General features: G+C 54.8%; 6 protein-coding genes across 6 annotated transcripts; 3 read left to right on the top strand and 3 right to left on the bottom strand.

Moving 5' to 3' along the window:
* Positions 1 to 758: 758 nt before the first annotated feature.
* Positions 759 to 1,531, bottom strand: LTHEOB_7471 (Isochorismatase family protein; the record flags this gene model as incomplete). Its single annotated transcript, XM_035516841.1, has 2 exons — positions 759 to 1,231; positions 1,294 to 1,531. 2 exons carry the CDS (start codon positions 1,529 to 1,531, stop codon positions 759 to 761), a joined length of 711 nt encoding a protein of 236 aa, XP_035371442.1.
* An 840-nt stretch (positions 1,532 to 2,371) lies between these two features.
* Positions 2,372 to 3,389, top strand: LTHEOB_7470 (FUN34 family protein; the record flags this gene model as incomplete). Its single annotated transcript, XM_035516840.1, has 5 exons — positions 2,372 to 2,521; positions 2,581 to 2,776; positions 2,850 to 2,960; positions 3,015 to 3,060; positions 3,128 to 3,389. 5 exons carry the CDS (start codon positions 2,372 to 2,374, stop codon positions 3,387 to 3,389), a joined length of 765 nt encoding a protein of 254 aa, XP_035371441.1.
* Positions 3,390 to 4,166: 777 nt separating this feature from the next.
* LTHEOB_7469 (uncharacterized protein) lies at positions 4,167 to 4,912 on the top strand (the record flags this gene model as incomplete). Its single annotated transcript, XM_035516838.1, has 2 exons — positions 4,167 to 4,240; positions 4,297 to 4,912. The coding sequence occupies 2 exons, from the start codon at positions 4,167 to 4,169 to the stop codon at positions 4,910 to 4,912; spliced, it is 690 nt and encodes a 229-aa protein (XP_035371440.1).
* An 808-nt stretch (positions 4,913 to 5,720) lies between these two features.
* LTHEOB_7468 (U2 snrnp component ist3 protein) lies at positions 5,721 to 6,842 on the bottom strand (the record flags this gene model as incomplete). The annotated part of the gene is made up of 2 exons (XM_035516837.1): positions 5,721 to 6,668; positions 6,747 to 6,842. The coding sequence occupies 2 exons, from the start codon at positions 6,840 to 6,842 to the stop codon at positions 5,721 to 5,723; spliced, it is 1,044 nt and encodes a 347-aa protein (XP_035371439.1).
* A 752-nt stretch (positions 6,843 to 7,594) lies between these two features.
* LTHEOB_7467 (uncharacterized protein) lies at positions 7,595 to 8,623 on the bottom strand (the record flags this gene model as incomplete). Its single annotated transcript, XM_035516836.1, has 3 exons — positions 7,595 to 8,060; positions 8,128 to 8,289; positions 8,397 to 8,623. The coding sequence occupies 3 exons, from the start codon at positions 8,621 to 8,623 to the stop codon at positions 7,595 to 7,597; spliced, it is 855 nt and encodes a 284-aa protein (XP_035371438.1).
* A 2,168-nt stretch (positions 8,624 to 10,791) lies between these two features.
* On the top strand, positions 10,792 to 12,666 carry LTHEOB_7466 (Dicarboxylic amino acid permease; the record flags this gene model as incomplete). Its single annotated transcript, XM_035516835.1, has 4 exons — positions 10,792 to 10,996; positions 11,047 to 11,252; positions 11,306 to 11,624; positions 11,678 to 12,666. 4 exons carry the CDS (start codon positions 10,792 to 10,794, stop codon positions 12,664 to 12,666), a joined length of 1,719 nt encoding a protein of 572 aa, XP_035371437.1.
* Between the last annotated feature and the right edge of the window lie 78 nt (positions 12,667 to 12,744).

The raw sequence follows: 12,744 nt of genomic DNA, 5'->3' as shown, positions 1-12,744 counted from the left end.
TAAGCTTGCGAGCGCTGCGTTTCGCCGATGCGCGATCTGGCCGCCGGGGGCCACGCGTTTGCGTGGCCATGCATCGGTGTTGTCGCGCCTCGAAAACGCCCCCCGACTGGCCGCGCCCCTGGCCCAGGAACCCAGGCAAGGAACCTTCTCGCTGTTATACCAACACCCACCCGGCTCCTGGCCTCATAACCGCCCTCTTAATGCTCCGCCCTCGCAGTGACGCGCCCACGATCGCCTCGGGCACGAGCGCAGTGCGAGCGGAACAACTGCGCGGCCTCTCAACCGCGTCCATTTTTAGCAGTGCCTAGCCTGCAGCTTACGACTCCGTCGACCACCGGTCTGCTCACCTATAACGGCCACATGCACGCCTTCTGCAACCACGGCTCGCCGTGCGCCTATCGTATATTCGCCGTACCTGCCGGCTCGCGCCCTAGCCTGCCTGGCGCGCCTCTTATCGGTCAGCCGTGCCTGTCCTGAGCCCGCGCCTCGGGACATCCTCAGCGCCACTCTGTCCGCGACATGGCACCATGTGTGGAGACCTATACGACTGCCTGTGCTCACCGGAGACAGGAGGGGGGATCGCCCACTAGGAGAGCTTGTGAAAGCTTGAGCAACTGCGGCCGCTGCACGATCCATCACTCAGAACTCTGACCACAATTTAGCTTCTCTACTGCTGAAGTCTGCATGCGGTTCTGCTATCTTGTCCCACCCAGGGCCGGCCGAGGCGCAGCGTGCATACGCAGGAATGCGGCTTGGCTTTAGCGAGCGCCAGCCTGGGCCATTGCCTCGAGCACGTTTCCAACCGTCAACACAGTCCCGAAGATCCCTCCTTCGCCGGCAATGCTGCTCAGCGTCGCCTCGTGCAGCGCCGCATCCACGCTGGCGCATGCATCTTTGAGCACGGCGCAGTCGAATCCTCTGTCGCTGGCCTCGCGCACCGTTGTGCTCACGCACACGTCGGTCGTGACGCCCGCAATCAGGAGGTTCCTGATCCCTCTGTTGCGCAGCAAGAGCTCGAAATCCGTGTGTGCAAACGCTCCTTTGCCGGGCTTGTCCACTATCGGCTCGCCCTCAATTGGATAGAGTTCAGGGATGATGTCGTGTCCCTTGCCTCCCCGAATGAGAAGTCGTCCTCCGAGGGGGCTGGGCGCGCCTATGCCTTGGCCTGAAGGGTTGTTGCGAGACCGGAAAGCCTCTCGAGGGGGGAGCGTGGATAGGTCCGCGCGATGTCCTTTAAATCCGTCTGGTCAATGACTTTGTGCAAGGAATCAGAGACAGCAGGGACGACGCTACCTTCTCGGGTGTGGTACACTTGCCATCCGTCCTTTCGGAACGCGTGGAGCACAGCCTGGATTGCGGGAATGATTGCTCGCGCTCCGGATATATCATGACCCTGGTGGGTGATGTAACCACCATCGGTGCAGAAGTCATTCTGCATGTCTATAATGACCAATGCTGTCGTTTCCTGCGAAAAGGACGCGTCGAAGGGCCACGCGTAGGGAACTGCGGCGGCAATTTGTGAGACAACCATGACGAAAGACGGTCGCGTACTTCGGTATACTACTTCGGTATCGAATATTCTGTGAGAGCTACAAGACGCACATTCAATGCCAGACTGAATCAATAAGGGCCTGCCTTCCCGTACATAAGCGGAATCCAACTGATCGGCTCATCGTTGACTTGGCCGAGCCTTTGTTGGCATATCAATGCCCGGATACATCCACAGCATCAGAGTTCTTTAGAACTTGGTCCTGACTATGGCTTTAAATACCTATGGAACTACAACTGATCTCCGCGCTCATGAATCAGACCGCCAGCCTTACCCCGCTACGGATTCTACGGGTTGCGATGACGTGACTGGGGAAGTCGATGCCGTGCTCCGACTTCGACAATTCAATCCGCCACCAAAGAGCGCGAACATGGAACCCCACATCAATGTTTCCCGTGTTATTGGAATATCGAGTTTATACCGCCACTTTTCATGGTTGGTCTGTGCCCCATAATGTTCCGTTCGTCCATTCATCGTGTCGAAATTCCGTCCTGAGCCAATAGGAGCGTTTGATCCTTGACAACGTCCAATCACGCATGTGTTTAGCACTGCAAATCCATCTCCGCATATACGTAGATAGATCTTGGGCCTTGAATCATGCTTTTTTAGCGCACAGAATGGCTCCAACTATAATGCACCAAGAGAAACGCAATTATCGCTCGCAATGGCGCAGCTGCTTACAGTTCATATACATCAAGCTTAATTCCTGTCTCACAGCCCTCTTCTGTACCCCGCGTCCTCTTTGATTTTGTTTGCTTCCTGTCGACCAAGGACTTTACGAAAACTCCGTCCCACTGCACATCGACTTTCCAAAGTCTCGGCATGTCAAAACAAGACTTAAATGGCGACCTTCCGACGGTCAACCTCAAAGTCGCCACGAATGGATCCGGACACGAGCACGAAAATGCCTTCTCTAAAGTCTCCCGGCCGATAGTGGTATCTCCTGCCATCAGTCAAAATCTGGGCAGCCCGGTAAATGCGCCATCCAGAATCATCCACTTTAAACATTAAATGAACTAACATTCTTCTAGACTGCCCTTGCCATTGGCGCCTTCGCGACCACGCTGACAACATTATCCTGTTCACTCATGGAATGGCGCGGCGTCACGACGACGAACGTCTACATCGGGAATTTCTTTTTCATCGCCGGCATCGGCATGGTGATATCCGCGCAATGGGAGATTGTGAGAGGGAACTCATTCGGCTACACAGTCCTGAGTGCTTTTGGTGGGTTTTTCCCCCTGTACAGAAAACACGGAAATCCAATACGTGAAAGGATGTCGAACTGACTGTCTTGAAGGTCTTTTCTACGCGGGCTTCGGCGCCATCATCACGCCCTCATTTGGCGTCACTGAATCCTATGGGAGCGACACAATCGAGTACAACAATGCGCTTGGATTCTTCATGATGTGTAAGCTTGGCAACGCCTTATAGCCGTCAAAACGAACCGCTAACCAGAAGGAAGTGTGGACGGTATTCAATACGTTTTTCCTAATTGGATCATTGCCAATGTAAGTAATCAAATCCCTCGAGCACTCTTCAGATATTTCCGCGAAAATTCGGTCTGAACAATTACAGTAATCTCGTCTACATTGGCATTTTCGCCACCGTCGAACTCGCATTTGGCCTCGTTGCCGCTGGCTATTTCGCCGCTGCGGACGGGAAACAAGACACTTCAATAGCCCTGAAAAAGGCTGGCGGTGCATTTGCCTTCGTATCCGGGTTGCTTGGCTACTATACGCTGGGACACCTGATGTGTCAGGAGGCACTGTTTTTCTCATTCCCAATGGGCTCGACGGAGCGATTTTTCAAGAAGAGGCCGTTGAATGAGGAGAACTGAGCCACAACATACACCTGTACAAAGGAGTACTACAGCCGATAGCTAGCACGAAGAACGGCAGTGCTCTAGAACATAGTGTGACTATGCCCCAGCTCTGCTTTAGAAAAATGACATATGCCGTCACGGACAGTGTATTATCTGACCACGCCACAATGAACCGGAACAATTCGGCTCATTCCAGCACTATTTTACCCTCAAAGGGGCCTACGTTAACCGGCGTGGCGTAGTGGGTAAGGCTGAGCCTTACATATGCGGGTAGTTGAAGCTGTCATCCAGACGGGCATGTGGAATTAAAAATTCTACATACACGTCCGGACGATGGCTTCAGCTACCCATGACATGAGCAAAGAAACAAATCCACGCTAGTCATCGGCTGCGAGAGGGGGCTGGACATACCTCATGCAACCTCTAAATGGAACATACAGCCTGATTCCCCGTGAATTGCTTACTGGAGCAGTGATGACTTGCAAGAGTTGTGAAGCAGTCGAATCTCATTAGGAAGGAGCCTTCCATGCTGGCAGGCCTGGTTGTTGCCTCAAGCCCATTGGAGTTACATCACATACGGAGCGTTCTTAACGCGTGTTGAGAGTCAACGGCTGGCCCTGGAAGGTGCAGCCCAGCTGCTTCCCAATACCTGCGCCTATGGACAAACTTCTTCATCATCATCTTCTTCTTACCTTCCTCTCTACCAGAATATCTTTCGCATCTGAGCCTCTCAAACGCTCGAGCTACAGAACAGTTGCTTAACCCCGGCTTCACCTAGGTGACTATATTAATATGGGCAACGTGGCTTCCAAAAGCCTTACTCTCGTTTACTACCGAGGCGCGTGGCAGATAGCACAGTTATGCGAGTAAGAACACCACCCTCTAAACAACACCATCGCCTCTTCTTACCAATCCCACACAGTTTCAATCCCGCTCCGTGTGGCCAAGGCGTTGAGATCCACCGTTTCCTTACTATTCCGAAGAACATCTCCAAGCTCAAAGCCGTGATCGACGCTGATCTCCTCTACGAGCCGACGCAGGATCAGAAAGACCTTTTCGAAGCGGACGCTCGGTCGCTGTCCTTTCTCAAAGAGGTGGAGTATGTAAAGGAGAGGAACAAAAATGGCGACGTCACTTTCAGTTTCTACGACATTACCAACAACTATAAGGAGAAAGCTTTTCGCGCTGCATTGAGGCATGTATGCCCGACGATGTTAGGGGAAATCGGCGCGATGATCCTAGAACACGCAGCAGTGTCGACGAAGCCGTTTCCGATCATCAAAACGACAAGCTTTGCAAATGTCAGTTGGGCGTACGTGATCGATTTGGATGAGGACTTACTGGAGGTCTTCGGGTATAAGGATCAAGGGTGTATGGGTGGAGAGTGTCGTGTGATCGAGAACCATCGGTTCGATGAGGTTGACTGGGCGGGCCCGTCTGGCCCTCCGGGCGATTGTTTGGGCCAGTGGAAGTTCAGCAGGATTCCGACGCGCCAAGACTTCCTCCTCAAACTGCGCGACTATCGTTTATTAGACTGAGAGGTAGAATAACGATTCATTTTTCTCTCATACCATGGGTACTTAAAGCCATCGTCCGGACGTGAATGTATAATTATTAATTCCACATTCCCGTCCGGATAATAGCTTCAACTACACCTACATGTTCCTTTTTATTGTAGAAATAAACAAAAAAAAAAGACTCGTACAAATTTAACTCCCCTTGGTGATATTATATAAGAAACAGCATTTTCGCACTGCTATTAGCCAGAGTGCTTAAGCCTACGCTACGAGTAGTAATTACGCCTATCACGGAATGGTATAGGTAGTGATGGTACGGGTGGTAATGACACGGGTGGTAATAATGGTGGTGGTGAATACGTTAGTGGTGATAAATACGTTGGTGATGATAAATACGTTGTTAGTGGTGGTGGTGGTGAATACGTTGTTAGTTGGTAATTTCGTTAGTGGTAATCTCGTTGGTAGTGATTTTGTAGTGGTGAATTAGCATTTGAGGTTGCTTAGCAAGTTAATAGTATTCTTAGGATGTCTGTAATTTAGGCGGAGTTTTGAGGGGGAGTTAAAATCTAGACTTGGGGAAGTCAAATTTGTGGAAGCCAAGATCGCTCTCTGGCGGCAGGAGCGCACGCGGTTTTTTTTTTCTTCCAATTTTTGCCTTTGGGTAGTTTGTTCATGTTGTTTCTCCAGGTGGAGGGAGAGATAAAGTGCCCCAAGGGTGATTCGAATGGCGAAGGCCGGTGTGCAGGCGCGCTAGCAAGGTATTGCAATACTTTTTAAGCCCGCTATGTACTTTGTGTTCATCTATCACTAGCAAATCAACCTTGACTTCTCATGAAGGGGACCTTCGTTTCCTGTCACTGTCTCTCACATCCGTATCCCTTGGGTGGTCACGTCGCCTCTCGCGCCGATAGTCGTCTTCCGAGTCAGCACGACGCCTACTCTTCCGCTCTCTGTCTCTTGAGTTGTCGCGCCGACGATCGCGTCTCTCCCTTTCCCGGCTATCATCCCTACGTTTGGTCCTTCGCTCGCCATCCTCTGAATCGTCGCGCCGTTTGCTCTTGCGGTCTCTGTCCTCTGAGTGATCCCGCCGCCTGGACTTGCGATCCCGGTCTTCTGAATAGTCTCGCCGCCTGCGCTCTCTACTCCTTGACCTCTCTTCCGACGGCGAGCGGCTGCGATGACGTCTCCTTCGGTGCCTTCTCTCCTCATCATCTTCATCCCTATCCCTGCGTGACCTGTGGTGTCTGTGCTTTCTCCGTTCGTCCTTCTTCTTGGAGCCGCCATTCTTCGCCTTCCATTCCTTGATCGCCTCTTCAACCTCCGCCTTCTTCTCCTTGATCAAATACGCCTTCATCGGATCATCGTCGTCATGATTCCTCAGCAGCTCCGCCAACTCCCGTTCCTCCTTCAGCACCGGCCTGCTCTCTTCCTCACTCTCGCTCTCCGTATCCGCAGCCTTCTTCACCGCGCCTGTACCCTCATCCTCGTCCTCGGGCGCGCCGTACGTGTTATCCCGCAGCTCCTCGCCCTCCTTCTTCTTGTACCGCGTGTGGTCGACGCTGATGATCCTCCCCATGACCTGCGCGCCGCTCATGTTGTCCACGGCCAGGTCGCAGCTGCGCTGGTCCTCGTACTTCAGGAACGCGAAGCCTTTGCTCTTGCCGGTCTCCTTGTCGCGCACGAGATTGACGTAGACGGGCTCGCCATACTGGGAGAATATGGTGACGATGTCGCCTTCGGAGACGTCGTAAGGGAGGCCGCCGATGTAGATGAATGCCTGCGCCGGGTGACGTTAGCTCGATTGCACGGGTTGGATGGTCAATGTGTACGAGGGAGGGAAGGTAGGGCGGCGCACTGTATCTCTGTAGTCGGCATGCCACGAGCCTTCGGGCGTAATGCCCGCTTCAAGCTCGCGCTTGTTGAGCTCTTTGACTTGGCGGATCTTGTTCATGGCGGGTGTTGTGCAGGGTGAGGTTCCTTAGGGCGAGGGTGGTCACGTAGAGCGGGAAGCATGCGCGAGCTCTTGTGATGCGAGCTGGAGGAAGGTAGCGCGAGAGCTTCAATTGCGACGGAGGTAGGTTCCGCGCGCAGTGCGGACGGGGAATGACGCGCGACGAAATGTTGCAAGGCACCGCGCGAAGATGTCATGGCCGCCGTCACCGCCGACGTTTACCCTAAACCTCTATCCTGACTAAGCGGCTCGCCCGCGCGTCCCCCCACACGCAAAAGCCACCCGGCGGACGGCTCCAATTGATGTCCCAAGGTTCAAGCTTATCCGCTAGATCATGAGACAACGACGGCTTACTATAAATAATTATCCGCAGACTGAACTTACCCGAACCGAGATGGCCGGATCGAGGCCCCCTCCGAGAGTTCTGCGCAGACCGTCTGGAGCTGTCGGCGTCGGCGTGCCCGGCCATGCACCAAAATCCATCCGCGTCCGCATATGCCTCTCAGCCCCCAATCGACCAACCAGCATCACCTTCCTGTTTCGCTATTACTCGTGATGATCTCACGCGCACCACCAGCCTGGAAGTCCCTTATCCCACCCAACCCTATCATAGTCCCAAGCCAATCCATCCGCCTCCCCCAAGACTCCGCCCCAGCTTGGCAATAATCCACTTCGGCGCTGGGGTACCTTTCCTAACCAGCAAACCCGCCCTCCCCAATCGCGTGGTCTTCCAGAAAAGTTCTTTTTTCGAATCAAGCCGATGGTTCGAGCCTCTTGGCCCAGAAGCGCGTCACCCCGAGCCGACGGAACCCCGCCGCGCGGTGGAATGCTTCAGCCCGCATCTGGCCGGTCCGACGCGGGCCGTCGCTACCGCCGCCACCATTAGTAGTAGTGGTGGTACCACCCGCCGTTATCTCCGCCGGCTTTGACGCAGAGGATGGTTCAGGGTCGTTCAGGTCGGTACTGTCGCTGGCACTCGGCCACGAGACGGCGAAGCGGATGGACGGGAGCATGAGTAAGGCTTCGTTTAACAGCGCATCCAGCAGCGAGCCGCCGACGCCTATGCGCCGGTATGAGGCGTCTACTCCGAGACCCTCGACAAGGACGAAGCTGTGCTCGCTGACGAGGTCGTGGTTGGCGAGAGGGTCGGTGGTGGTATCGTCGTAGTCTAATGGGTTGTATTCCGGGTCGACGAACCTGGGGAGAAGGTGGCCGGCGCTGAGGGGGCGGGGGCGGTTGTTAGCGGTTTTGCGAGGATTTGGGGTGGCTTTTTGGAGAGGCTTACTCGTCGTAGGCGAAGTCGAGAAAGACTCGGGTCTGGTAGTCAGCGTTTTTAGACGAGATGCTGAAGCAGTTGTCCAAGGCGTGCTCGCGGTTGAAGACCTGGCCGATGCAGAATCCGATTTGTTTGGAGTCAACGATATGCTTCTCTGAGGGTGAGAGTGTCCTGGGTAAGATGTAAGTAAAGACTGCTCGGCATGGGGTTATGGCTTCAAGTAAAGATCTGTGGTTGGTGTCGCTAACAGCGAATCGCACAAGCAGTTAGTCTCTTACTGGTCATAGGCGTAAGCCTCAATTTTTGCGTAAGGTCCAACCGCATAATTTTCGTAGACTTCCAACGCGATCCTGCGATCTGGATAGGGTAGCTGCTGGTCTATGCTGCCATCGTTAGCTTGGCCAAGTATTCTTAGAGGCCCTCGAAGCTTGCGGTCATCGTCTAATTCAGAGATTGAGTTCCAGATGTCGGACGTCTGGGCCCAAGGTGGCCGTTCAGCAGACATGGTGTTAGTGTCAGAGTAAACGGATGCAAGTGAAGATGTCGTAGCAAGATCCCGAGCTATGGAGCTGACGGGGTGAGATTAAGATGTTGTTCCTGGGTGGATGATAAAGCCATCATATTGTCCGGCATTTGCGAGGGGGACGCTCTGTGTGGTTCTAAGCGCACATGACTGCGCTGGCAGGTGCCATGGAAGCAGAGGGTGATTGAACAATGACTTCCTTCGAGGTCAAGTTGCAAGTCCTTCAGGAACAGTCTTGTGGAGTGCACCTACCTATTCTCCACCTCCGCAGTCTGTGCGCGCTAGTCTTGGCATCAAACACACCTTTCTCCCGTTTCGTTCAACGAGTTATGTCATCGGTTCTGAGTTCTTGGTAGCGACATGTTGGCATTGATGATCTCGGAAGATATAGGAAATTCCCCCAGATCCCGCGATGTGGTAACAAAGACTGATCCATGGCGTCGTCGGTGACAAATCATGTGCTCGCAAATGGCGGAAGATGACAGAATATCAGACCCACAATTGACACACCAAAACCTCAAGAGCGGTATCCAACATTGCGGGGGAAGCTCTTTTTGCGGAGTGGATTGCGGAGAAGCTGAGGTCCCTGAATCCGTCGACCCGGAAACGATTCGTGGAGGAGGTTTTCGTTATGTTATAGCTACTGCCCTGGCCGCGCCAAAATAACCCGAACCGGCAGAGCCACCCAGCAACGGGGTCGGTTCGGCATTTCCTGGAATCGAGCACGAAGCCAAGACTGCTTGTGAAAGTTGGGATGAAGATGTTATCGCAGAGGTGTGAGGGACGGGAGAGAGAGCTAAGGGAAACGAAGAAGCGGAAAAGCGGCGCCAAGAGCACGGCGCAGGATGACGGCAGAGAGCAGATCTTCTAGAAGCACTCTGATCGAAAAAGACAGATCGCGCAGCACAAACGGTCGCCTCGGCCGGGCGGTCGCGTGAAGCGTCGCGCGGCTCGTATCTCTGGAGTACCCCAGACGCGACTCAGCAGCACGGAAAACATGCCGAAATTGGTCCGTGAGCAGGTGAGCGGCGTACAAAATGATATTACGGCACATCTGCTGGTGGGAGATACGTAGAGAAAAGTTTTCGCGTGGTGCGCGGGAAGTTGCCGCAATGAAGAAATGCTCAAGACTGCCGCGCGGCGCGGCGGCTAGGAACGGCTCTCGGGCGCGGGTTCTGGCGTCGTGAGTGCCGGCAGCGACTGAGAGCTTGCTTGCCCCGCGCAGCCACTGGCAGCTGTCGCCCGCCCTCCGTTGCGCACCGCTGACGGCTGAGGCTGCGCCCAAGGCAGCCGTCAGCCTCGGTCCTCCCGGTGCGCCTTGTTGCCTCCAGCGCAGAAACCTCGCGATGCGGACCGTTGCGTCGGCGAAAATGAGCGCGCTGGCGGCGTATCTACGAGCGCCGCTATCATGACAAGAGCGCAACCGCTAAGAGAATCCGCCCTTATCAACGCCCGACTCCGCAAATCACGTCAAATGGAGTCGCACCCATGAGCCCGCGGTCTTGGTTCAGCGACTTGGCAGCCTTGGCCCTCCACAAGGATCGCGGGCGGGCATGCTCAAGGCTGAGTCCTGCGTGCGGCGAACTGATTTCCGCCCTCGCGGCCAATGCCACCGTAGCACAGCGGCTTCTTGGTCCTGGCCTGACCCTTGTCGAAATGGGTAGGTCGGCGTCGCGCAACAGCACGAGTGAATGTCTCGGCGGAGTGCGCCATCTCCCGCTATAAGATCAAGCTCGCGGCATGTCCGCTGCGCCTGGCCTACCTGCCTACTCCTCCGTCGCACCCAATCTTTTCCGACGAGAGCATTTGTCACTTGCGTGCTAGCTGCCGAATAGGTTGCTGCACCGCTCACGACATCGGCCTAGGTCTTGTCATCACAGGGCGCATCTCCTCACGTGGGTCCACTCTTATTCGCCGCCGGCCGTCCTTTTAATTGTCAGCTCTTCCTGACTTCGGATATCTGTAGTGGGTGCGAGAAAGTATATACTTGCCCTCCGCTCCAGGCTAGCCAGTCCGCTCGCATCCGCATCGGGACATACGACCAACCTCGGAGTCGTCACGAGAACACCACTTTTCAATAAGTCGGGGGCATAAAGCTTCTCTCAAACTTCGAGCGCCAGCGTCGCACGGTTTATCTCAGCTCTTCCACCATGGCCATCTGGAACCGTAGCAGCACCTCGTCCGACGAGCCGAAGGTGGCTCGCGATGCCGAGTTCGGCGGCAAGACCGAGTATGAGGCGCACGCTTCCTACGATCCCGCCGAGGGCGAGGTCCAGCAGGCGGGCGAGAAGCAGAACTTGCACCGTGGTCTGGAGGCCAGGCACATCACTATGATTGCCATTGGTGGTGCAATTGGTATGTGGCGCGCCCGTTGTGGAACACGAACAGAATTGACAATTAGCCAGGTACCGGTTTGATCATTGGCACTGGCAAGGCTCTGGCGCAGTCCGGCCCTGCTTCGATCCTGATTTCGTACACTTTCGTCGGTCTTCTCGTCTTCGCCGTCATGGCTGGTCTCGGTGAAATGGCTGCTTGGCTCCCTCTTGGATCTGGTTTCTCTGGCTATGCCAACCGCTTCGTGGATCCCGCCCTTGGCTTTGCTCTCGGCTACGTAAGCTCTGAAAACAAATCTCGTTATTAGGGTGGAAGCTAACGAAGAGCTAGACGTACTGGTTCAAGTACATTATTGTTACTCCCAATCAGCTCACGGCTGCCGCGCTGGTCATCCAGTATTGGGTAACAGCGGACAAAGTGAACCCGGGTGTATTCATCACTGTCTTCTTCGTTGTGATCGTCTGCATCAACTACTTCGGCGTCAAATTCTTCGGTGAATTCGAATTCTGGCTCAGCAGCTTGAAGGTCGTCGTTATTGTCGCTTTGATCCTCCTGTCCCTCATCCTGGCACTCGGCGGTGGGCCCACCCATGACAGGACGGGCTTCAGGTACTGGAAGGAGCCGGGAGCGTTCAAGGCGGCGTATGTCGGTAAGTGAATCTCGGGATTGAATTCAGAATCACGCACTGACTCCTACTCAAAGGTGGCGACGCCGGCAAGTTCCTTGGTTTCTGGAGCTCCATGATCAACGCTGTCTTCGCCTACCTGGGCACTGAGCTCGTCGGTGTCACTGTTGGCGAGGCTCAGAATCCCAGGCGCACCATCCCTAAGGCCATCAAGCTGACCTTCTACCGTATCCTCTTCTTCTACTGCTTGTCGGTCCTGCTCCTTGGAATGATCGTCCCCTACGATTCGGATCTCCTTTCTTTCGCCAACAAGGCAGGCAACAGCGCTGCTGCTTCTCCTTTCGTTGTGGCCATCACGATCGCCCAAATCGACGCTCTCCCCGGTATCCTGAACGGCTGTATTCTGCTCTTTGTCTTCTCGGCCGCCAACTCGGATCTGTACATCGCTTCGCGTACCATCTACGGTCTCGCTAGCACCGGCAAGGCGCCGAAGATCCTGGCCCGCACTGACAAGCGTGGCGTTCCGGTCTACGCCCTCGGACTCTCCTCGTGCTTCTGCCTGCTGGCGTACATGAACGTTTCGGACGACTCGAAGAAGGTGTTCGGCTACTTCGTCAACCTGGTGACCATCTTCGGCCTGCTCACGTGGATCTCGATTTTGGTGACGCACATCTACTTCGTCAAGGCGCGCGAGGCGCAGAACGTGCCCAAGGAGACGCTGGCGTACGTGTCGCCGTTCGGCATTTGGGGCAGCTACATCGCGCTCGGCTTCTGCATCCTGATCGCCTTCACCAAGAACTTCAGCGTCTTCATCCACAGCGAGGATTACGGCGACTTCGACTACAAGAACTTCATCACCGGCTACCTTGGCATCCCGCTCTACATCATCATGATCTTCGGCTGGAAGTGGTGGCACAAGACCGAGGGCATCAAGGCGTCGGAGGCCGACCTCTGGACCGGCAAGGATATCATCGACCGCGAGGAACAGGAATTCCTGGCCCAGCAGGCGGCGAACAACAAGGGAGGAAAGACGTTCTACTCGAGATTCGTCTCTTGGTTGTTCTAAGGGTGGGTAATGAAGTAAGAAGTTTCCTTAAGCGAGGTAGAGGGGGATATACCAATAGTGGTCGCGGGTTAGGTCTCG

The sequence above is a fragment of the Lasiodiplodia theobromae genome (assembly GCF_012971845.1).
Source record: "Lasiodiplodia theobromae strain AM2As chromosome Unknown scaffold_22, whole genome shotgun sequence".
Lineage (NCBI taxonomy): Eukaryota > Fungi > Ascomycota > Dothideomycetes > Botryosphaeriales > Botryosphaeriaceae > Lasiodiplodia > Lasiodiplodia theobromae.
Note: the sequence above shows the minus strand (reverse complement) of the source record. Positions and strands in the feature narration are given on the sequence as shown.